Source organism: Nerophis lumbriciformis, linkage group LG22 (assembly GCF_033978685.3).
Source record: "Nerophis lumbriciformis linkage group LG22, RoL_Nlum_v2.1, whole genome shotgun sequence".
Classification (NCBI taxonomy): domain Eukaryota; kingdom Metazoa; phylum Chordata; class Actinopteri; order Syngnathiformes; family Syngnathidae; genus Nerophis; species Nerophis lumbriciformis.
The window spans coordinates 32,087,759-32,114,500 of NC_084569.2; the positions used below are offsets into that span (position 1 = coordinate 32,087,759).

At 40.5% G+C, this 26,742-nt stretch overlaps 1 protein-coding gene across 3 annotated transcripts in view; it reads right to left on the reverse strand.

Moving 5' to 3' along the window:
- Window positions 1-539: 539 nt before the first annotated feature.
- tnnt1 (troponin T type 1 (skeletal, slow)) overlaps window positions 540-26,742 on the reverse strand; it is a 53,900-nt gene continuing 27,697 nt past the window's right edge. For all 3 annotated transcript variants that reach the window (XM_061973713.2, XM_061973715.2, XM_061973714.2), the window contains 7 exons: window positions 26,107-26,223; window positions 22,131-22,208; window positions 19,237-19,350; window positions 19,065-19,174; window positions 10,645-10,735; window positions 762-808; window positions 540-681 (listed from right to left, as the gene is read on the reverse strand). In XM_061973713.2, coding sequence (XP_061829697.1) covers window positions 636-681; window positions 762-808; window positions 10,645-10,735; window positions 19,065-19,174; window positions 19,237-19,350; window positions 22,131-22,208; window positions 26,107-26,223 — 603 coding nt within the window. In that variant the 3' untranslated portion in view covers window positions 540-635. The remainder of the gene's footprint in view (window positions 682-761; window positions 809-10,644; window positions 10,736-19,064; window positions 19,175-19,236; window positions 19,351-22,130; window positions 22,209-26,106; window positions 26,224-26,742) is intronic.

Genomic DNA, 26,742 nt, shown 5'->3' on the forward strand with positions numbered 1-26,742 from the left:
CAAGTAAAAGTCCGATTATTATTATAATATTGCCAACATTTTAGTTTTCTTATAAAATTGGGACTTTTGTCTAGTAAAATTACGACTCTTTTCATACAATTGCCAAAATGTTAAGCTTTTCTTGTAAAATTGTGACTGTTATCGAGTAAAATGCCAACTTTCATCATAATATTGCACACGTTCCCTTTTTCTTGTAAAATTTTGATTTGGGTTGAGTAAAATTCCGTCTTTTCCTATAATATCGCCAACACTCCTAGGTTTTTTTGTGAAATTCCAACTCATTTATCTCAACAAGTATTTCTATATTTCCATAGTATGTATATATTATTAATGTTGTAAATACAAATCTTTGTATAGGGTGGTCCTAAAGAGGTAGGCATTTTTCAGACGTCTCAAGAAAATAAATACGAGTGTGTGTGCGTGTGTACGTTATAGCGTAGCACCCCCTGCTGGACGTTGCATGTCACTGCCATACAGTACATTATTATTATTCATGTGTTTCCTACATCAAGTTTGCATGAAAATGAAGGCCACACAAAGATTGCACATGACTTTATTACAACACAATATCAACAAACAGGATCACACAGAAAAGTACTACAGTGTACTTCTTTTGCCCTGCTTTCTTCTCACGTTTACTTCCAGCGGCCGCCCACCTTCCCTTTGCCTTGTCCCTTTTTACTGCAACACACACAGCAAACGTTGAAGAAAACCCCCCCAGAACAACCACTAATTACATTTAGAGTTTTTGGACTACTTACAATTTCAATTTCTGAGCATGTTGGATTCTGTTGAGCAGCACGATGATCTGAGAGGAGAAAAAGAGAAATAAGTTCCGTTCAGGACAATCAGGAGGAAAGAAGGAAGATTTTGCCCACAAAATGTTTCAAAACCATCTAAACAGCTGAACTGTTATTAATGTTATTACTTTTTATTAGTAGGGTGGAGCTCGTTTAAGTCGCCGTCTCTCTCATGGGCCGATTGCGGTTGTCGACATAAGTGGTTGTCGACATAAGTGGTTGTCGACGTAAGCATTATGTCAACATAACGCTTATGCCAAGTGGTTGTCGGCGTAAGCGGTTGGGCATAACGCTTATGTCGACATGTGTGTTATGTCGACAACTGCTTATGTCGACATAACGCTTGTGTCGGCGTAAGCTTATGTCGACATAACGCTTATGTCAACGTAAGCGTTGTGTCGACGTAAGTGGTTGTCGACGTAAGCGGTTGTCGGCAACCACCCAAGTTGAAATAACACTTACGTCGACGTATGTGTTATGTCGGCATAAGCTATTGTCGACATAACACATGTGTCGACGTAAGCGTTTCACCGACGTAAGTGGTTGTCGACATAACGTGTATGTCGACATAAGCGGTTGTCGACAACAGCTTATGTCGACGCAAATCGGTTGTCAACATAAACATTATGTCAGCATAGAGCTTATGTCGACGTAAGCGTTATGTCGCCGTAGTCGTTGTGTCAACGTAAGTGGTTGTCGATGTAAGCGGTTTTTGGCAACCACCCAAGTTGACATAACATTTACGTCGACATATGTGTTATGTCGGCATAAGCTATTGTCGACATAACGCATGTGTCGACGTAAGCGTTACACCGACGTAAGTGGTTGTCGACATAACCTGTATGTCGACAACAGCTTATGTCGATCCAAATAGGCCCAAGTAAGTGGTTGTCAACATAAACGTTATGTCAGCATAGCACTTATGTCGACGTAAGCGTTATGTCGCCGTAGTCGTTGTGTCGACGTAAGCGGTGGCTGACAACCGGCCGTGTCGACAACCGCGTTATGGCGACAAAACGCTTACGCCGGCAACCGCGTATGTCGACAACCACTTACGTCGATAACCACTTTTGTCGTTGTGTCGACGTAAGCGGTTGTTGACAACCGGCAGTATAGACACGCGCGTTATGGCGACAAAACGCTTACGCCGGCAACCGCGTATGTCAACAACACTTACGTCGATAACCGCTTTTGTCGACATAAGCATTATGTCGACATAGATGATTATCGACGTAAGTGGTTGTTGACATAAGCATAAGCGTTTCACCGACGTAAGTGGTTGTCGACATAACGTGTATGTCGACATAAGCGGTTGTCGACAACAGCTTATGTCGACGAAAATCGGCCCACCTAAGCGGTTGTCAACATAAACATTATGTCAGTATAGCGCTTATGTTGACGTAAGCGTTATGTCACCGTAGTCGTTGTGTCGACGTAAGCGGTTTTTGGCAACCACCCAAGTTGACATAACACTTACGTCGACATATGTGTTAAGCGATTGTCGACATAACACATGTGTCGACGTAAGTGGTCGTCGACATAACGTGTAGGTCGACAACGGCTTATGTCGACAACAGCTTATGTCGACGCAAATTGGCCCACGTAAGCGGTTGTCAACATAACGCTTATGTCGACGTAAGCATTATGTCGCCGTAGTCGTGTCGATGTAAGCGGTTGTTGACAACCGGCCATGTCGACATAACGGTTGTCGACACGCGCGTTATGGCGAGAAAACGCTTACGCCGGCAACCGCGTATGTCGACAACCACTTACATCGATAACCACTTTTGTCGACATAAGCATTATGTCGACATAGGTGATTATCGACGTAAGTGGTTGTTGGCATACGCATTGTGTCAAAAAAACGCTTGTGTCGTCGTAAGCGTTATGCCGACATAAGGGGTTGTCAGCGTAAGCGGTTGTCGACAACCGATCGTGTCAATAACTGCATACATCGATACACACTTATGTCGACATAAGCGGTTGTCAATATATGCGGTTGTCGACATACCGTTTATGTTGACAACCATTTATGTCAACATAACGCTTATGTTGACAACCACTTATGTCGACATTACGCTTGTGTCGGCTTAAGCTTATGTCGACTTAACGCTTATGTCAACGTAAGCGTTGTGTCCACGTAAGCGGTTGTCAACATAACGCTTATGTCGACGTAAGCATTATGTCGCCATAGTCGTTGTGTCGATGTAAGCGGTTGTTGACAACCGGCCATGTCGACATAACGGTAGTCGACACACGCGTTATGGCTACAAAACGCTTACGCTGGCACCCGCCTATGTCGACAACCACTTACGTCGATAAGCACTTTTGTCGACATAAGCGTTATGTCGACATAAGTGATTATCGATGTAAGTGGTTGTTGACATAAGCATTGTGTCAACATAAGGCTTGTGCTGACATAAGTGTTATGCCGACGTAAGGGGTTGTCAGCGTAAGCGGTTGTCGACAACCGATCATGTCGACAACCGCATACATTGATACCCACTTATGTCAACATGACGCTTATGTCAACGTAAGCGTTGTGTCGGCGTAAGTGGTTGTCGACGCAAGCGGTTGACGGCAACCACCCAAGTTGACATAACACTTACGTCGACATATGTGTTAAGCGATTGTCGACATAACACATGTGTCGACGTAAGTGGTTGTCGACATAACGTGTGGGTCGACAACAGCTTATGTCGACGCAAATTGGCCCACGTAAGCGGTTGTCAACATAACGCTTATGTCGACGTAAGCATTATGTCGCCGTAGTCGTTGTGTCGATGTAAGCGGTTGTTGACAACCAGCCATGTCGACATAACGGTTGTCGACACGCGCGTTATGGCGAGAAAACGCTTACGCCGGCAACCGCGTATGTCGACTACCACTTACATCGATAACCACTTTTGTCGACATAAGCATTATGTCGACATAGGTGATTATCGACGTAAGTGGTTGTTGGCATACGCATTGTATCAAAAAAACGCTTGTGTCGTCGTAAGCGTTATGCCGACATAAGGGGTTGTCAGCGTAAGCGGTTGTCGACAACCGATCGTGTCAACAACTGCATACATCGATACACACTTATGTCGACATAAGCGGTTGTCAATATATGCGGTTGTCGACATACCGTTTATGTTGACAACCATTTATGTCAACATAACGCTTATGTTGACAACCACTTATGTCGACATTACGCTTGTGTCGGCTTAAGCTTATGTCGACTTAACGCTTATGTCAACGTAAGCGTTGTGTCCACGTAAGCGGTTGTCAACATAACGCTTATGTCGACGTAAGCATTATGTCGCCATAGTCGTTGTGTCGATGTAAGCGGTTGTTGACAACCGGCCATGTCGACATAACGGTAGTCGACACACGCGTTATGGGTCGACAACCACTTACGTCGATAAGCACTTTTGTCGACATAAGCGTTATGTCGACATAAGTGATTATCGATGTAAGTGGTTGTTGACATAAGCATTGTGTCAACATAAGGCTTGTGCTGACATAAGTGTTATGCCGACGTAAGGGGTTGTCAGCGTAAGCGGTTGTCGACAACCGATCATGTCGACAACCGCATACATTGATACCCACTTATGTCAACATGACGCTTATGTCAACGTAAGCGTTGTGTCGGCGTAAGTGGTTGTCGACGCAAGCGGTTGACGGCAACCACCCAAGTTGACATAACACTTACGTCGACATATGTGTTAAGCGATTGTCGACATAACACGTGTCGACGTAAGTGGTTGTCGACATAACGTGTGGGTCGACAACGGCTTATGTTGACAACAGCTTATGTCGACGCAAATTGGCCCACGTAAGCGGTTGTCAACATAACGCTTATGTCGACGTAAGCATTATGTCGCCGTAGTCGTGTCGATGTAAGCGGTTGTTGACAACCGGCCATGTCGACATAACGGTTGTCGACACGCGCGTTATGGCGAGAAAACGCTTACGCCGGCAACCGCGTATGTCGACAAACACTTACATCGATAACCACTTTTGTCGACATAAGCATTATGTCGACATAGGTGATTATCGACGTAAGTGGTTGTTGACATACGCATTGTGTCAACATAAGGCTTGTGTCGACGTAAGCGTTATGCCGACATAAGGGGTTGTCAGCGTAAGCGGTTGTCGACAACCGATCATGTCAACAACCGCATACATCGATACCCACTTATGTCGACATAAACGGTTGTCAACATATGCGGTTGTCAACAAAGCGCTTATGTTAACAACCACTTATGTCGACATAGCGCTTGTGTCGGCTTAAGTTTATGTCGACATAACACTTATGTCAACGTAAGCGTTGTGTCGACGTAAGTGGTTGTCGACGTAAGCGGTTGTCGGCAACCACCCAAGTTGAAATAACACTTACGTCGACGTATGTGTTATGTCGGCATAAGCTATTGTCGACATAACACATGTGTCGACGTAAGCGTTTCACCGACGTAAGTGGTTGTCGACATAACGTGTATGTCGACATAAGCGGTTGTCGACAACAGCTTATGTCGACGCAAATCGGCCCACCTAAGCGGTTGTCAACATAAACATTATGTCAGTATAGCGCTTATGTCGACGTAAGCGTTATGTCGCCGTAGTCGTTGTGTCAACGTAAGTGGTTGTCGATGTAAGCGGTTTTTGGCAACCACCCAAGTTGACATAACATTTACGTCGACATATGTGTTATGTCGGCATAAGCTATTGTCGACATAACGCATGTGTCGACGTAAGCGTTACACCGACGTAAGTGGTTGTCGACATAACCTGTATGTCGACAACAGCTTATGTCGATCCAAATAGGCCCAAGTAAGCGGTTGTCAACATAAACGTTATGTCAGCATAGCACTTATGTCGACGTAAGCGTTATGTCGCCGTAGTCGTTGTGTCGACGTAAGCGGTGGCTGACAACCGGCCGTGTCGACAACCGCGTTATGGCTACAAAACGCTTACGCCGGCAACCGCATATGTCGACAACCACTTACTTCAATAACCACTTTTGTCGTTGTGTCGACGTAAGCGGTTGTTGACAACCGGCAGTATAGACACGCGCGTTATGGCGACAAAACGCTTACGCCGGCAACCGCGTATGTCAACAACACTTACGTCGATAACCGCTTTTGTCGACATAAGCGTTATGTCAACATAGATGATTATCGACGTAAGTGGTTGTTGACATAAGCATAAGCGTTTCACCGACGTAAGTGGTTGTCGACATAACGTGTATGTCGACATAAGCGGTTGTCGACAACAGCTTATGTCGACGCAAATCGGCCCACCTAAGCGGTTGTCAACATAAACATTATGTCAGTATAGCGCTTATGTTGACGTAAGCGTTATGTCACCGTAGTCGTTGTGTCGACGTAAGTGGTTGTCGACGTAAGCGGTTTTTGGCAACCACCCAAGTTGACAAAACACTTACGTCGACATATGTGTTAAGCGATTGTCGACATAACACATGTGTCGACGTAAGTGGTCGTCGACATAACGTGTAGGTCGACAACGGCTTATGTCGACAACAGCTTATGTCGACGCAAATTGGCCCACGTAAGCGGTTGTCAACATAACGCTTATGTCGACGTAAGCATTATGTCGCCGTAGTCGTTGTGTCGATGTAAGCGGTTGTTGACAACCGGCCATGTCGACATAACGGTTGTCGACACGCGCGTTATGGCGAGAAAACGCTTACGCCGGCAACCGCGTATGTCGACAACCACTTACATCGATAACCACTTTTGTCGACATAAGCATTATGTCGACATAGGTGATTATCGACGTAAGTGGTTGTTGGCATACGCATTGTGTCAAAAAAACGCTTGTGTCGTCGTAAGCGTTATGCCGACATAAGGGGTTGTCAGCGTAAGCGGTTGTCGACAACCGATCGTGTCAACAACTGCATACATCGATACACACTTATGTCGACATAAGCGGTTGTCAATATATGCGGTTGTCGACATACCGTTTATGTTGACAACCATTTATGTCAACATAACGCTTATGTTGACAACCACTTATGTCGACATTACGCTTGTGTCGGCTTAAGCTTATGTCGACTTAACGCTTATGTCAACGTAAGCGTTGTGTCCACGTAAGCGGTTGTCAACATAACGCTTATGTCGACGTAAGCATTATGTCGCCATAGTCGTTGTGTCGATGTAAGCGGTTGTTGACAACCGGCCATGTCGACATAACGGTAGTCGACACACGCGTTATGGCTACAAAACGCTTACGCTGGCACCCGCCTATGTCGACAACCACTTACGTCGATAAGCACTTTTGTCGACATAAGCGTTATGTCGACATAAGTGATTATCGATGTAAGTGGTTGTTGACATAAGCATTGTGTCAACATAAGGCTTGTGCTGACATAAGCGTTATGCCAACGTAAGGGGTTGTCAGCGTAAGCGGTTGTCGACAACCGATCATGTCGACAACCGCATACATTGATACCCACTTATGTCAACATGATGCTTATGTCAACGTAAGCGTTGTGTCGGCGTAAGTGGTTGTCGACGCAAGCGGTTGACGGCAACCACCCAAGTTGACATAACACTTACGTCGACATATGTGTTAAGCGATTGTCGACATAACACGTGTCGACGTAAGTGGTTGTTGACATAACGTGTAGGTCGACAACGGCTTATGTTGACAACAGCTTATGTCGACGCAAATTGGCCCACGTAAGCGGTTGTCAACATAACGCTTATGTCGACGTAAGCATTATGTCGCCATAGTCGTTGTGTCGATGTAAGCGGTTGTTGACAACCGGCCATGTCGACATAACGGTAGTCGACACACGCGTTATGGCTACAAAACGCTTACGCTGGCACCCGCCTATGTCGACAACCACTTACGTCGATAAGCACTTTTGTCGACATAAGCGTTATGTCGACATAAGTGATTATCGATGTAAGTGGTTGTTGACATAAGCATTGTGTCAACATAAGGCTTGTGCTGACATAAGTGTTATGCCGACGTAAGGGGTTGTCAGCGTAAGCGGTTGTCGACAACCGATCATGTCGACAACCGCATACATTGATACCCACTTATGTCAACATGACGCTTATGTCAACGTAAGCGTTGTGTCGGCGTAAGTGGTTGTCGACGCAAGCGGTTGACGGCAACCACCCAAGTTGACATAACACTTACGTCGACATATGTGTTAAGCGATTGTCGACATAACACATGTGTCGACGTAAGTGGTTGTCGACATAACGTGTGGGTCGACAACGGCTTATGTTGACAACAGCTTATGTCGACGCAAATTGGCCCACGTAAGCGGTTGTCAACATAACGCTTATGTCGACGTAAGCATTATGTCGCCGTAGTCGTGTCGATGTAAGCGGTTGTTGACAACCGGCCATGTCGACATAACGGTTGTCGACACGCGCGTTATGGCGAGAAAACGTTTACGCCGGCAACCGCGTATGTCGACAAACACTTACATCGATAACCACTTTTGTCGACATAAGCATTATGTCGACATAGGTGATTATTGACGTAAGTGGTTGTTGACATACGCATTGTGTCAACATAAGGCTTGTGTCGACGTAAGCGTTATGCCGACATAAGGGGTTGTCAGCGTAAGCGGTTGTCGACAACCGATCATGTCAACAACCGCATACATCGATACCCACTTATGTCGACATAAACGGTTGTCAACATATGCGGTTGTCAACAAAGCGCTTATGTTAACAACCACTTATGTCGACATAGCGCTTGTGTCGGCTTAAGTTTATGTCGACATAACACTTATGTCAATGTAAGCGTTGTGTCGACGTGAGTGGTTGTCGACGTAAGCGGTTGTCGACATAACGCTTATGTTGACAACCACTTATGTCGACATAGCGCTTGTGTCGGCTTAAGTTTATGTCGACATAACGCTTATGTCAACGTAAGCGTTGTGTCGACGTAAGTGGTTGTCGACGTAAGCGGTTGTCGGCAACATGTCGACACGTGTTATGTCGACATAACACATGTGTCGACGTAAGTGTTATGTCAACTTGGGTGGTTGCAGACAACCGCTTACGTCGACAACCACGTACGTCGACAACAGCTTATGTCGACGCAAATTGGCCCACGTAAGCGGTTGTCAACATAACGCTTATGTCGACATAAGCATTATGTCGCCGGAGTCGTTGTGTCGATGTAAGCGGTTGTTGACAACCGGCCATGTCGACATAACGGTTGTCGACACGCGCGTTATGGCGAGAAAACGCTTACGCCGGCAACCGCGTATGTCGACAACCACTTACATCGATAACCACTTTTGTCGACATAAGCATTATGTCGACATAGGTGATTATCGACGTAAGTGGTTGTTGACATACGCATTGTGTCAACATAAGGCTTGTGTCGACGTAAGCGTTATGCCGACATAAGGGGTTGTCAGCGTAAGCGGTTGTCGACAACCGATCATGTCAACAACCGCATACATCGATACCCACTTATGTCGACATAAACGGTTGTCAACATATGCGGTTGTCAACAAAGCGCTTATGTTAACAACCACTTATGTCGACATAGCGCTTGTGTCGGCTTAAGTTTATGTCGACATAACACTTATGTCAATGTAAGCGTTGTGTCGACGTAAGTGGTTGTCGACGTAAGCGGTTGTCGACATAACGCTTATGTTGACAACCACTTATGTCGACATAGCGCTTGTGTCGGCTTAAGTTTATGTCGACATAACGCTTATGTCAACGTAAGCGTTGTGTCGACGTAAGTGGTTGTCGACGTAAGCGGTTGTCGACATAACGCTTATGTTGACAACCACTTATGTCGACATAGCGCTTGTGTCGGCTTAAGTTTATGTCGACATAACGCTTATGTCAACGTAAGCGTTGTGTCGACGTAAGTGGTTGTCGACGTAAGCGGTTGTCGGCAACCCCCCAAGTTGACATAACACTTACGTCAACACATGTGTTTTGTCGACATAACACATGTGTCGACGTAAGTGTTATGTCAACTTGGGGGGTTGCCGACAACCGCTTACGTCGGCAACGACGTAAGTGGTTGTCGACGTAAGCGGTTGTCGACATAACGCTTATGTTGACAACCACTTATGTCGACATAGCGCTTGTGTCGGCTTAAGTTTATGTCGACATAACGCTTATGTCAACGTAAGCGTTGTGTCGACGTAAGTGGTTGTCGACGTAAGCGGTTGTCGGCAACCCCCCAAGTTGACATAACACTTACGTCAACACATGTGTTTTGTCGACATAACACATGTGTCGACGTAAGCGGTTGTCGGCAACATGTCGACACATGTGTTATGTCGACATAACACATGTGTCGACGTAAGTGTTATGTCAACTTGGGGGGTTGCCGACAACCGCTTACGTCGGCAACGACGTAAGTGGTTGTCGACGTAAGCGGTTGTCGGCAACATGTCGACACATGTGTTATGTCGACATAACACATGTGTCGACGTAAGTGTTATGTCAACTTGGGTGGTTGCAGACAACCGCTTACGTCGACAACCACGTACGACGACAACAGCTTATGTCGACGCAAATTGGCCCACGTAAGCGGTTGTCAACATAAACGTTATGTCAGCATAACGCTTATGTCGACGTAAGCATTATAATAATAATGATAATAATAATTTCACTTTTTCTAACATTCCACACTTCGAAATAAGAAAAGTATGTTTGATTCCTACTACTCAGTATCGGAGATAAAAACATCCCGACTGTGTATATCGTAACATGTTTTTATGGAAGCTGATCTCTCACAGAGGTGAAGTGTGTGAGCGCATCGCAGAAAAAAAAAAGAAGAAAAAAAAGTGTTTGTTCAGCACGAGTACAAACTGGCGATCCCAGAGTGAAGTACTCACCTCGTATTTCTGGTGCTTTATGTGCTCCATGTAGTCAAACTTCTCAGACTCCAGCTGGTAAACCCAGTTCCACATCTCCTGGGCTTGTTCTCTTTTGGGGGAAGACAACAAAAAAAAAAGAATAGACACAAATGTCAGAACAATTGTTTCTAAATTATCACAAAAACGTTGTGTTACATTGAGGGTTTGGTGAGAAGACAAAAGCTGTCTTTGAAACCTACCAAGAGTAAGGCTCGTAAAACTCCACTGAGTAGGGGGGTAAAGCAAGATGAAGGTGTTCCTGTGTTCTTTCATGTATGGTAATCAACAGAAAGATATTGTTCTAACCCAACGACTTCAAAGCGGAGAGAAGACAGAATCTGCCCGATTTCCAGACGACCTCTTTTTGAACTACTTTATGGACCTCTTTTTGAACTATTTTACGAACTCTTTTTGAATGGACCTTTTCTGTGAATTGTTTACGACCTTTTCTCTGAACTTTTTTGCGACCTTTGTCTTTTGGAAACAGCGGTGGCCATGTGGGTCCAAAATAAAAGAAGGAGGCGTGCAATTTTTTGGCAGAGCGTGCTGAGATACTGTACTCTGGTACAGTGTACACACAACTCTCCTCAATATTTAGTCCCAAATTGAATTCTGTCTCTGTTTAATTCTTTGCCTCTTGTCTTGTTTAATAGATGTCATCAGTGTTTGAACCTGACAACAACTTTTACTGTTTTCTGTCAGACTGCCTGTCTGTTCATAAGGAGACGTAAACAATCAAACAAATCCTAAAATAAACACGGAGAGTTCTAGTACCCAAGAGGAACATTAAACAGTGAGCCAAGCGTGTCCACGGGGGTCCGTTTGTGGTCCGCACCTCGTCTTTTATTGGCTTGCGGAATATCCTAAAAATACAATCAACCATTCAGAGTCCAGTCACTGAATTTTTTGGCGCGGTCCGACATTACCCGCTTTAGTATCTATGCGGTCCGGCCGGCTTCATCGGCTCTCACCCGATTGGTTCTAGGTTAACGTCCAAAATGGGATAAGGAACTACTGATCCGAGTAGTTTCTACTTCTCTACGTTACTTTATGTTAGCTTCTGGGGGTTTATGCAAGCTGCCCCGCAGAAACAACGATGTTCACTCCATTTTTTTTCATTCCGCTATAGATGCCTGAAAAAGTTACAGGCGCATTTCTCACACGACCTTCAGGAAATGTCCAAAATGCCGTAAGGAACAAGTGATGTAATTTTTGGGGCTGATCCGGATCGCCGGACTACTAATGGGCGGTAGGACCTGGCGGAGGTCTCTCCAAGTGTCTTCTAGTCCAGAGGTGTCAAAGTCATTTTCACTGAGGGCCACATTGCAGTTATGTTTGGCCCCAGAGGGCCGATTTTAACAGTGAATACAAGTATTTCACAATTTTTTAAATGCATTTTATTAGTAGATTTTTTTAAACTAAAATGTAAAAAAACATATATAGTTAGTTGCAATAATTTCACCTTAAAATGTAGTCTATATTACTGTAAATGGAAAAACAGTACTGCTGTTTTTATGGTAAAAAAAAAAAGAAGCTCAGTTGCCAGAATTTTACTGTAAAATTTACTTTTTTTTTTTTTTACTGTAAATAAAGAAAACTGCATTTTTACAGTAACATTTTGGCACCTGACCTGCCAGTTTTTTTTGTGTTTTTTTTTTACCGCAAATCAACAACTGTAGATTTTTCGGTGTATTACTGTAAATGCCAAAATGGCACCAGTTTATTACAGTAAAAAAAGTAGAAAATTTTTCATTTACAGAAAAATGCTGTGAAAAGCACAGTAAATTTCACAATTTTACCATGAAATCTATTGCTACTTTTACATTGCACAATTTGATGGATAACTTGCTTTGAAGTCATTATTATTAGTATTTATTTCTATTTCAAAAATGGTTTGAACGTTTGATAATATATTTTTGCACGATTAAACAATATTTAAGTTAACATAATTTGCGATTGCATCGAGTACATTTTTTTTTTTTCTCCCAAAATAGAAAGAAAGAATAGATTTAGTAAGACAAGTTACAGTACTTTATTGATACATATAAAATGAAGTGGTGGGCCACATCTGGCCCCCGGGCCTTGAGTTTGACACCTTTGTTGTAGTCAATTCGTAGACGCGGCAGACGGGATCTGTGGCGCCAAATTGGCCACTCTGTCGCTCTGTTTAGCGAGGAGAGGTACGTGTTCAAAGTGAAAGAAATTATTTATTTGGCCAGTAAAAACATGCGTGTGCAGAGATCCGCCTCCACAAGCCTAGAGAGCAAAGCATGCAGAATGTTTGTTTCAGTGACGCAAAAAACAGCAGTTTTTGGCAACACAGGAACTCTTTGTTTACAACTCTGCATAATACTCCTACTTGATCAACTCTCTGCTATTCCACCCTGCTGCTAAGACTTATGGGTAACGTTGTTAGTCTTCCGATATCAACGCACAGGAAAAACCTTTATCACGTCCATCAGGAATAAAAACTTGATGACACATCTTAGAAAACATTATTTAGCAACACTTTGTCCTCCCGGTGAAATATGTAAATCAGTGATGTTCAAAGTGTTGCCATTTGTGGAGCATTGTTATTTTATGGAACCGTATAGGTAGGGATGATGTTTGGTAAGAAATTATCGAGTTCGAACCCGTTATCGAATCCTCTTATCGAACCGATTCCTTATCGATTCTCTTATCGACTCCAGATAGGTTGTTGTATATGGAAAAAAACACAATATTTGGTTTAACAAAAGCTCACTTTTATTTTATAAGAAAAAAAAAAAAAGAAAAAAAAATATTGACTGTTCTCTCCCCCAGAAAAAATAAAATAATATATTGACTGTTGTTACCCAAAGTGTATTAAGTGGGATTTTTCAGAAAAACAAATATATACAGTAACACAAAAACAACTTGTCTCTGTCACTATAGGTGTATAAATAATAATATAGTGTTAAATAAAATCAGTCCCTTGGGCACAAAACTGAAAATAATACAGCTCTCCAAAAAGTGCACTTTTGCTGCTATTGGAACATACTAACTACACACACTACGACACTAAGAACACCACAGTCATCAATCAACAATTCTTCCCCCCCTTACACGAGAGCGAAGCCTGGCAATAATTGCATATTGCCTGTTCTGCCCTCACTATACGTGTTGAGGTTATACAGCTTGGCAGATAGCTAACAAACAATCCAAAGCAGATTAATCCATTTAGGCTCTTTATTGTTGTTGATCTTGCTTTGTCTTTTCCTATCTTTACTTTTGTCTTGCATTGGACTGTTATTATTTTTTTTTAAACTGAAATACACACAATGACAAATGTATAAGCTATGTGATTCAATTAACATACTGAAATGTAATACACAATATGTAAATATTAGCTTCACACAAATATACAGTACTATCATCAAACAAATACTTCTGAGTGTTGAAACTATTTCGATGGTGGAAATACACGACTGTATGTGCCATTTTAACACCTCAAAACATCCATTGAAACAGTGCACAAAAATAGTTTTTCAATAAACATCTTAGTATCAAACTTAAACACTTTCCACCTTAATATTGAGTTACATAAACAAGTTAAACAGTTTACTTACAGACTTATATTTTCCAAGGCTTGTAAGAGCTAACACAACTTGTCTACTCCTCAATTGTGTCAACCCAGAAGTGCCCAAACTAATGACGCGTAGTATTTTCATATCGCCACAAGGTGTCAGTAAGAGTCTACAATCAAATGGGCATAACATTGCAGGTCCCACAGGGCATTTCCTTTATGTTGGAAGGGATTTGTTCCCAGGGATTCGAATAAAGAACCAACTATTTTCTTTACTATAGTGGCCTTGATAACGGGAACCGGTTCTCAAAAAGGGATTTGAGTCCATGGAATAGGTTCTTTTTTTTCCGAACAACTGGGAGAACCGATTTCGAACATCATCCCTACGTATAGGACATTGTAGAAATACAATAAACTTTACAACAAAACAAAAAAAGATAAATAAATGCAAAAATAAACCGGAGTTAAAACCGGAAGTAGATATACGTCACAACGTTTTGTAGTTTTTTAAGAAATCCGCCATCTTTTTTTGTAGTCCAGACAGCATAATGATTTATGACCCCTTCAGGCAGAGTTTGGCATTTTCTCTTGTATTTTTTTTAATTTTTTCATTTATTTATTTTTTAGGTATCCACCATTTTTTTTAGTGTGGATTCACCATACTGCATTTGTGGTACAGCAGGTTTATCCAGGAGTTTTGTTCTCAAACAAACAGGACGTCGTTCGAGCCTTCCATATTTTTGGAGTAACTTTGGATAGCCATCACGACCATTCACAACTTAATGTGAAGTCCGCTTTACTGGTGTTAAAAGTTGAAACCGCGAGTGAGGATGGTGTGTGGAATAAATAAGTCACTTACATAATCAGCATGTTTAAAGCAATAAAGTGTGACACTATCTTAGTGGGTGCAAACAATGTTAAAGGGGAACATTATCACCAGACCAATGTAAGCGTCAATATATACCTTGATGTTGCAGAAAAAAGACCATATATTTTTATAACCGATTTCCGAACTCTAAATGGGTGAATTTTGGCGAATTAAACGCCTTTCTATTATTTGCTCTTGGAGCGATGACGTCACAACGTGACGTCACATCGGGAAGCAATCCGCCATTTTCTCACTTTCGTCGGTGTGTTGTCGGAGGGTGTAACAACACGAACAGGGACGGATTCAAGTTGCACCAGTGGCCCAAAGATGCGAAAGTGGCAAGAAATTGGACGAAATTTGTTCAAAATACGAGGGTGTGGGGAAAGACGACGAAATGGTCAGTCGTTTGTTCCGCACACTTTACCGACGAAAGCTATGCTACGACAGAGATGGCAAGAATGTGTGGATATCCTGCGACACTCAAAGCAGATGCATTTCCAACGATAAAGTCAAAGAAATCTGCCGCCAGACCCCCATTGAATCTGCCGGAGTGTGTGAGCTATTCAGGGACAAAGGACCTCGGTAGCACGGTAAGCAATGGCGGCAGTTTGTTCCCGCAGACGAGCGAGCTAAACCCCCTGGATGTCTTGGCTCACACCGTCCCTTATGCCACCGAAGATGATCAAGAGAAGACATCGTGTTGATGTCAGCAGCTTCCCTGGCCTGCTGACATCAACTCCAAAACTGGACAGATCAGCTTTCAGGAAAAGAGAGCGGATGAGGGTATGTCTACAGAATATATTAATTGATGAAAAATGTATTCATTACTCGCGGTTTTACGTAAATTATTATACATAAACTGTGTTTACCAATAATTTAGCTTAAAAACATTTATTTTTTTCAATCATTCGAGTACATTCGGGTAGTCTTGTGTAATGCAGTATTTTGTGTCTATTTACGTATGGTTAACCTGAGTGCTGAAATCGTGGAAAAATATATGTTCTTATTAGAAATGGGCTGTCTGCACTCTCAAAGTGCATGTTGTTGCCAAATGTATTTCATATGCTGTAAACCTAGTTCATAGTTGTTAGTTTCCTTTAATGCCAAACAAACACATACCAATCGTTGGTTAGAAGGCGATCGCCGAATTCGTCCTCGCTTTCTCCCGTGTCGCTGGCTGTCGTGTCGTTTTCGTCGGTTTCGCTTGCATACGGTTCAAACCGATATGGCTCAATAGCTTCAGTTTCTTCTTCAATTTCGTTTTCGCTACCTGCCTCCACACTACAACCATCCGTTTCAATACATGCATAATCTGTTGAATCGCTTAAGCCGCTGAAATCCGAGTCTGAATCCGAGCTAATGTCGCTATACCTTGCTGTTCTATCCGCCATGTTTGTTTGTATTGGCATCACTGTGTGACGTCACAGGAAAATGGACGGGTGTTTATAACGATGGTTAAAATCAGGCACTTTGAAGCTTTTTTTGGGGATATTGCGTGATGGGTAAAATTTTGGAAAAAACTTCGAAAAATAAAATAAGCCACTGGGAACTGATTTTTAATGGTTTTAACCCTTCTGAAATTGTGATAATGTTCCCCTTTAATTACCGATACCGATATCAACCGATACCAATATATACAGTCGTGGAATTAACACATTATTATGCCTAATTTGGACAACCAGGTATGGTGAAGATAAGGTCCTTTTTAAAAAAAAAAATAAAATAAAAGAAGAGAAATAAATGAAAAACATTTTCTTGAATAAAAAAGAAAGTAAAACAATATAAAAACAGTTACATAGAAACTAGTAATTAATGAAAATGAGTAAAATTAACTGTTAAAGGTTAGTACTATTAGTGGCCCAGCAGCACGCACAATCATGTGTGCTTACGGACTGTATCCCTTGCAGACTGTATTGATATATATTGATATATAATGTAGGAACCTGAATATTAATAACAGAAAGAAACAACCCTTTTGTGTGAATGAGTGTAAATCGGGGAGGGAGGTTTTTTGGGTTGGTGTACTAATTGTAAGTGTATCTTGTGTTTTTAATGTTGATTTAATAATAATTAAAAAAAAAAACCAAAAAAAAAAACGATACCGATAATAAATAAACCGATACCGATAATTCCCGATATTACATTCTAAAGCATTTATCGGCCGATATTATCGGACATCTCTCGTCGTGATGATCGAAATTTATTCCAAAAGTACAGAACAACATGAATATGTTGTTTTTGTGTTTTGGCCACGTATGTGCCACTATCCTGATGTATGGCCTGATTATTGCAAGGTCACATAATTTATTTTCGAGTACCAAATATTAAATATAAAATAACCCTAAGCAAGCTGAACTATAGCTATGCAGCGAACCTTGTTTTATTATTGTATGATTGTTTTTTGTTTGTTTGTTGGCCTGTTTGTTTTGTCAGTTGTCAAAATGTGATTTGCTCTATGCCATCTCTCTCTCACCTCTCATCCCTTATATAGCAAATGTGAGTAATAGAATCAACTAAGGGTTTAAAAATGATTCACCTCGATATTAGGAGTTTATTATCTAAAATTGACTTGCTGAGAGTATGGGTTTCCTATCATAGTCCGCATATTATTACTATTTCAGAAACATGGCTACATAGCAATATATTAGATGATGAAATCAAAATTAATGGATACACTTTATATAGAGCTGACAGAGGTCCAAGGGGCGGTGGTGTGGCTTCATATGTTCTTTCAACTCTTACAGCCGAGCAGATTACTCCAACAGTGGAGCCAGTCAACTTTGAATCGCTATTTGTCAAAATTGTAATATGTACATTTTCAGAATGTACTTGTTCTATATTTGGCCAAAGTAAGACAAAGAAAACAATTCTGAAGTAGTCTTTATTTTTAAGTTATTATGCCATGATTTTACCAGTCCGACCCACATGTGAATAGATTTTCCTCCACGTGGCCCCTGACTTAAAATGAGTTTGACACCCATGCTTTAAAGTCATTCCCACCTGTTGGTTAACTCAGTGTCTTTCAACCACTGTGCCGCGGCACACTAGTGTGCCGTGAGATACCGTCAGGTGTGCCGTGGGAGATTATCTAATTTCACCTATTTGTGTTAAAAATATTTTTTACAAACCAGTAATTATAGTCTGCAAATGATGTGTTGTTGTTGAGTGTTGGTGCTGTCTAGAGCTCGGCAGAGTAACCGTGTAATACTGTTCCATATCAGTAGGTGGCAGCCGGTAGCTAATTGCTTTGTAGATGTCAGAAACAGCGGGAGGCAAACCAAACCAAAAATAAACAAAAGGTGAGTGCCCCTAAGAAAAGACAGTGGAACTTAGGGAAGGCTATGCAGAACAAAACTAAAACTGAACTGGCTACAAAGTAAACAAAAACAGAATGCTGGACGACAGCAAAGACTTACTGTGGAGCAAAGATGGCGTCCACAATGTACATCTGAACATGACGTGACAATCAACAATGTCCCCACAAAGAAGGATAAAAACAACTGAAATATTATTGATTGCTAAAACAAAGTCGATGCCGGTAATATCACTCAAAAGAGGATATGAATTTGCTACAGGAAAATACCAAAAAAAGAGAGAATAGGAGCGCAAGACAAGAAGTAAAACAGTACACACAGGAAAACAGCAAAAAACTCAAAATAAGTCAGGGCGTGATGTGACAGGTGGTGACAGTACACCTACTTTGAGACAAGAGCTATAGTGATGCATGCTTGGTTATGGTTTAAAGTCATATCCAACAATTGCGACAACGACTTTTTACTGTCAACTGAGTTTAGTTTTTTAATGATTTCTGCTGGTGGTGTGCCTTTGCATTTTTTTCAACGGAAAAAATGTGCCTTGGCTCAAAAAAGGTTGAAAAACACTGGGTTAACTTCTACAGAACAACAATCCTGACTGTTGCCCAGCTGTGGTTGTACGCGGGTGAAGATGGCGGCAGAGAAAAAAGCAGGACAAGTTTGAATCACTCACCTGAGTGAGTCCTCTCTCAAATTGTCAATGGTCAGCGGCTGACGCCTCTCGGTCAGAGTCTTCTTCTTGATCTCTCTGGCAGTCAGACGCTTGCCCCTCCTCAACTCAGACTGCAACACACGCACACAAAGTTTGAAGTGTGTCTTCATCTCGTCACAAACGAGAGTCTGACCTTGGCGAGGAAGCCTCCAAAGTTTGCCCCGATGTTGGATAGCACTTTCTTCTTCTTGGCGTCGTCATCAGCCTTCTTCTTGGCCTCCTCCTCCTCTTTCCTCTGACGCTCCTCCTGGTGACGCATTGAAGGAAAGTCTCATTTATTTGTGTAGTCATTCCTCCGGACAGAGGAAAAATTCACATCAACTAAATATTAGACACCAAAAATGTATAGTAAGCCTTGCTATGTGTAAACAACACACAATAGGCACTAATATTCTGTATTTTGACACAATAACTCAGTTTTTCACAACTGGGCAAAGAATCTTCATACGGTGGTACTTGGGGATACAAGTTTAATTGGTTATGTGACCCAGCTCGTACCTTAAAACAGTGGTTCTCAAATGGGGGTACGCGTACCCCTGGGGGTACTTGAAGGTATGCCAAGGGGTACGTGAGATTTTTTTTTAAATATTGTAAAAATAGCAACAATTCAAAAATCCTTTATAAATATATTTATTGAATAATATTTCAACAAAATATGAATGTAAGTTCATAAACTGAACATCAAATCAAGTAGGCTATTCTATTCATTACCATAAACCCAGAGTTTCCCCCATGCCATGATGGTTTGACCCTCACTAAAATGTCTGTCAAAAAGAACTGTGAAAAGAAATGCAACAATGCAATATTCAGTGTTGACAGCTCGATTTTTTTGTGGACATGTTCCATAAATATTGATGCTAAAGATTTCTTTTTTTGTGAAGAAATGTTTAGAATTAAGTTCATGAATCCAGATGGATCTCTATTACAATCCCCAAAGAGGGCACTTTAAGTTGATGATTACTTCTATGTGTAGAAGTCTTTATTTCAATTAAATCACTTGTTTATTTTTCAACAAGTTTTGTTATTTTTATATCTTGTTTTCCAAATAGTTCAAGAAAGACCACTACAAATGAGCAATATTTTGTTTATTTTGTTTATTAAAATTGATTAAATTGTATTTGTTATACAATTTAATAAATCAGAAACTGATGACATAGTGCTGTATTTTACTTCTTTATCTCTTTTTTGCAACCAAAAATGCTTTGCTCTGATTAGGGGGTACTTGAGTTAAAAAAATGTTCACCGGGGGTACATCACTGAAAAAAGGTTGAGAACCACTGCCTTAAAAAACTATTGCAAACATTGGAATACATTTAAATCATATTAATTGGTGCTTGCCCCGGCCCCCAGACAGCACAATTTTAACTTGTAACATACCTTTTAAATAGGAAAACAAACTTCGATAAGAAATATTGTGTAAAACAATATAATAGAAAGTACTACTAACAACTACAATAATGTACAGTATTAACCATGTAGAACAGATTTCTACGGTTTTCTCTTTTGAGCTGCTTCTCCGTCAAACACAGCATTAGCAGCTTCTCCGTAAATGTCCGCCGTTTAGATACTATTTCAACATCCTTCGCTGGTGGTATCGACTCACTCTACTTCAGTATGGCGCAGACTAGCAGTGCTACGCTCGAACCAAATCGGCTACGCACCTAAGTCATGTTTTCGCTGATTTTTTTCTTTAATTCAATTAATATCACCCACTTCTTCTTCTCAGCACTGTCCTTCACGCTCACTTCCTTTGTTCCAATGGTCGGAAAAACTAAGTTATGTGGTTTTCTAGATACTCGCTACTGCTACACTGCAAAAACTGAAATCTAAGTAAGATTAAATATCTCAAATAAGGGTGATATTTGCTTATTTTCTGTCTGATAAGATAATGCTTCTCACAAAGCAGATTTTATGTTAGAGTGTTTTACTTGTTTTAAGTGTTTTGGTCCTAAATAATCTCAGTAAGATATTACAGCTTGTAGCTGAGATTTGATGACCTATATTGAGTAAAACATGCTTGAAACTAGAATATCAACTGTTGCAAAGCTGTGTCATCAACACACACAAGTATAAAACTACTTTTTTTAAGTAATCATTTCTTATTCAAGCATGAAAAAAAAAATCATGACTTTGACACAATTGTGTCTCATAATTAAAACAGATGACAGCCAAATTGACTTTGCTGTTTTATTTTCAATGAAACAATAGAAAATACGTACTCATATAATAGTACAGTTGGCACAGTACAGTAAACTGACAGTTAATATTTAAACATTTAACATGTGACATTTCTAACAATTTTGAACAGAAATAGTTCATGCACATTCAGATAAATTCTTCAAAATCACAATTTTGGCCAGGGGCCGGGCTGTATATATGCGCACTAATTGACTGAAAGAGCACGCACTTGGCGCGATGATGTCATGTTGTCGATGGAAAAATGCATTTTTAGACCATATGATTTGCCTGAGCGGCTAGGAGACCCCGAGAGTAACAAGCGGTTGCCTTGTTGCCTTTCCATTAAGACTAATAAACTAGTTTTTAGTATAAGTTTGTTGGTTTCAAGAAATGTAATGCCGAGCGCATATCATTATGTCAAGATAATGGCACTAGCATTTACTTAATTTAAGAATATTTTTCAACATATTGAGCAAAAAGGTCTCTTTTTTTTTTCCTACCAAGAAAAGTGCACTTATTATTAGTGATAGTATACTTATTTTAAGGTATTTTTGGGTTCATTGAGGTTAGCTAATTTTACTTGTTTTGGAAAGTCTTGACAAGCCAAATTGTCTTGTACTATTGGCAGATAATTTTGCTTAGCTCAAATAAAATACCACTAAGTTTGGTATTTTTTTCCCTTGTTTTTGAACACTGACTTCTTGCAGTGTAGCGAGTAACATTGGATGTTTTGGGCGGATCTTAGAGGCTTAGCCGTAATTACATTTGCTATGCCAACTAGCGGCGGGGAGGCTCCTACCCCAAAAGGTACCACATGTACGAGATAATATCATTGTTTGTGTTTGTTACCGCAATCCTGTTCTGTCTGTCCTTCTCCTTCTCCGTTCGGACTCTTTGGATCTCTGCACGCTCTGACCGACGACGCTCCTGATGGGAAACATTCGTCATGACATCACATTTAGATGACAAAAACAGCATAATCATTCTTCTGTGTTTTCCCATAACTTTATCCCGATAATCAGTGATGGGCAGTAACAAGCTACATGTAGCTAAGCTACGTAGCTTAACTCCATTTTCCAGGAGCTTTGGCGGTAGCTTAGCTACTTTTTTTAACCGGTAGCTTTTCCTGTAGTTGAGCTACTTTTAGACCCATGTAGCTTGTAGCTTACATCAAAGCTACAAGCTACAAAGAGATAAAATGGACTGTGAATGCAAAATATATATATATATACATATACATATATGGAGAAAATTAAATAAAAAGCTGGATAAATGAGAACATCCATACATACGGAGAACATCCATGATGATTGGTTGATGTTTGGATAATGAGTCACAATTGGCTAAGGCATACTTGCCAACCTTGAGACCTCCGATTTCAGGAGGTGGGGGGGCGTGGTCGGGGGTTGGGGCGTGGTTAAGAGGGGAGGAGTATATTTACAGCTAGAATTCACCAAGTCAAGTATTTCATATATATATATATATATATATATATATATATAAGAAATACTTGACTTTCAGTGAATTCTAGCTATATATATATATATATATATATATATATATATAAGAGAAATACTTGAATTTCAGTGTTCATTTATTTACACATATACACAAACACATAACACTCATCTACTCATTGTTGAGTTAAGGGTTGAATTGTCCATCCTTGTTCTATTCTCTGTCACTATTTACTAACCATGCTGAACACCCTCTTCGTCTCCTTGTTCCGTGCGCAGCTGTGCACTGCACTCTCTAAAAGCCCTAGATGTTAATGTCACATATGCATGTACAGTAGATGGCAGTATTGCCCTGTTTAAGAGTGTCACAACATTGCTGTTTACAGCAGACAAACTGCTTTACGGTAGACGAAAACGTGACTGCTGTTGTTGCCGCGCTGGGAGGACATTAATGAAACTGCCTAACAATAAACCCACATAAGAAACCAAGAACTCGCCCTCGATCATTCTACAGTTATAACGTGATTGGGCAGGCACGCTGTTTATATTGTGGGAAAGCGGACGTGAAAACAGGCTGTCGACACGTCACTCCGGTCCGCCTGAATTTCGGGAGATTTTCGGGAGAAAATTTGTCCCGGGAGGTTTTCGGGAGAAGCGCTGAATTTCGGGAGTCTCCCGGAAAATCCGGGAGGGTTGGCAAGTATGGGCTAAGGTTAGGGCGAAACATTTTTCCTATAGTGATGAAGACGACGTGCAGGAAACCCACAATAATGCGTGTCTTCGGTCATATCTTAGGCTGACCATATTGTGAAATCCCAAAAAGAGGACACATATATGCATGCCAAGGCGGGCAGCACGCCAAGGCCGGTGAAAACTAGGTGAAAATGTGCCAATGATACTCGAACTTGCTTTATAAATAATATATTTATTTAAATAAAGCATTTTTTTCTCCTCTGTTGACAGCAGTGTTGGCGCTAGGAATTTTCAAAATGGGGTCCCAGGGATCCCATCAAGTCATAAAAATGGGGTCCCACAGTAAATTTTTGGGGTCCCACTTTTCTGTAAGCGTTTTGAAAAATGTTTATAAATGTATGCATTATCCTGTTATATCTCACATTCTATATTGTGTTTTGGAAAAAGGTTGTCATAAACATTACTTCATTCATTAAGAAAAATAATAAAAAAAGAAAACAAATTTGTATACATACGTAAATGTATTCAGTTATAAACATTCATTCACTTTCTTCTTTCCTTCATAGATCTGAACTTTACCGCTGCTGGTAGTTTTTTCCATGTTTGTATTGAATAAGTTGTAGGTGTATTTATTTCAGTATAAAAGTGTAAAAAGTGTTTTGCTTGGGTCATGAAATGATGATAATGGTGTGCCAGGGCATACATACATTTTATATTTAACGCTTAAATCTCTGGAGTCTACATCAACTTCACATCCATCCTTCATTTCAAAATGTTTTAGTTTTTTTTATGTTGTTTTTTGGTTTGTTTGTTTTCCGCCCTTTTTTGTCAAACAAAACTATGTTTTTAATGGCAAACACACAAAATATGCAAAATCTTCTACCAAAAATATTTTTCAAAGTGGAATATTTGATGTGAAGTAATGGGAACCTTTGATAGGTCAATAATTCATAATAACATTGATTTTGATTCAATATTATGTTTTGAGCAATGACAGTTTGAAAGAAAAAAACCCAGCTTTGTTTTATTAGTCAACATTGCAACTTTTTCTAAATTACATTTCACCTTTAAGCTTTTTTATTTCACTTTTGTTATGTTTTTGTTTATTTGAATAGTTTTTTTAGAATGTGCCGTGGGCCTTTAAAACATTAGCTGTGGGCCGCAAATGGCCTCCGGGGCACACTTTTGACACCACTGCTATAGTTAATAAAAAATTAAATCTGATAAATCTATGGATAAAAAGCGGAGCCTGGCGACGCATGCGCGTTTATCATAACTCTCTCGCTCTCTCTGTCTCTGCCCCTCCCTCACCAATGCTGCTGCGTGCGCACACCTTCACAATTTGTTTTGTTTTCAACCCCTTCTTAACCCTGAACGTACATTGAAAATACACGCAACCCTAACTCAAAATGCCGGACATTTGAGGCATTTAAGAAACCCCGCAAAAGAGGACATGTCCGGGGAAAAGAGGATGAATGGTCAGTCCATCATATTTAGACAAATGTATGCGTTTCGAGAAAACAATGCCCAACACCTTACTTTTTAGTTGTTTACTCTGTAAACCAAAATAATAACTGCTCTCTTCATTCGAAGAAGTCCAACACAATTTTTTTTTACTGCACTACCATTACCAAATGTTCCAAACAACACACAAGTCATTAGTTTTTTTTGTCAAGATATAGATAAATGCTGTTTGTCTTTTTTTACTGTAGGTAGAGAAAATAAATAAAAGAGGGGTGGGCCAAAGAAAAGGCAAACTAAATAAATACATACAGTGGGATGCGGGGACTCCGAGAGGTAGTTGTAGGTTGTCCCCAGCTAAATGACAGATAGTTAATCGTAATGGACCCTTATTGGGTCTATTTGTACACGCTCAGTTACATTAACATTTCTATTATACATGTGGGCCCATAGATACAAATGCCATTAAATGTAGCAAGATACTTGTGCAGTGTAGCTTGCTACAATTCTCCGGGGATAGCTTCCCCGGTAGCTTAGCTACATTTAATTGCGAGTAACTTGTAGCTGAGCTGATTACCGTATTTTTCGGAGTATAAGTCGCTCCGGAGTATAAGTCACACTGGCCGAAAATGCATAATAAAGAAGGAAAAAACCATATATAAGTCGCATTTTTGGGGGAAATGTATTTGATAAAACCCAAGACCAAGAATAGACATTTGAAAGGCAATTTAAAATAAATAAAGAATAGTGAACAACAGGCTGAATAAGTGTACGTTATATGAGGCATAAATAACCAAATGAGAACGTGCCTGGTATGTTAACGTAACATATTATGGTAAGAGTCATTCAAATAAATATAACATATAGAACATGCTATACGTTTACCAAACAATCTGTCACTCCTAATCGCTAAATCCCATGAAATCTTATACGTCTAGTCTCTTACGTGAATGAGCTAAATAATATTATTTGATATTTTACAGTAATGTTTTAATAATTTCACACCTAAGTCGCTCCTGAGTATAAGTCGCAAAAGTATGAAAAAAACTGCGACTTATAGTCTGAAAAATACGGTACATTTTCCAAGTAGCTTGCCCATCACTGAAGATAATACAGCATATTAGTTGTACAACATGCCTGCCAAAATGGTGAGATGCACCTTTCTTAATAAAATCCCAGTCCAGTATTCTTTAACTTCAGGCAGTCAGACTTACAATTCGATCCTTGAGGCCGATGAGCTCCTCCTCATCCTTCTTCCTCTGTTCAAAGTGGACGTCAATCAAAGTGTGCAGCTCCACCATGTCTTTCTCCATTCGCTTTCTGTGGATGTCCTGGAGGAACAAATCACAACTGAGTGGCGGCGTCTTAACTTTTGTGTCTTTCCTGGCTTTTCACTTCCTGTGTGGATCATTATTTGCCCCGTTGTAGCTTTTTTTGACAGTGTTTTTATCAATTCAATCCACTTTATTTATATAGCACATTTAAACAACAAAATGTTTCCAAAGTGCTGCACCACAATATTAAAAACAATATTCAAATATTATCCTTAGCTCCACCAATGACTGAATAAAAACACAAAAATAAATACATATAAAACCGAAATAAAAACAGTATAAAATAAATATGATTAAAAACGATTTTAAAGGGTAAAACCTATTAAACAGTAAATAGAAATCAAAATTTTAAAAACACAGAGGACAACAGAGGACCACACAACTCACGTAGTTTTAAAAGCCAGAGAATAAAAGTGGGTCTTAAGACGAGACTTAAAACACTCCACTGTGGGAGCAGTTGGAACATGGAGGGGCAGACTGTTCCAGAGCTTAGGGCCGACCACAGAGAAGGCCCCT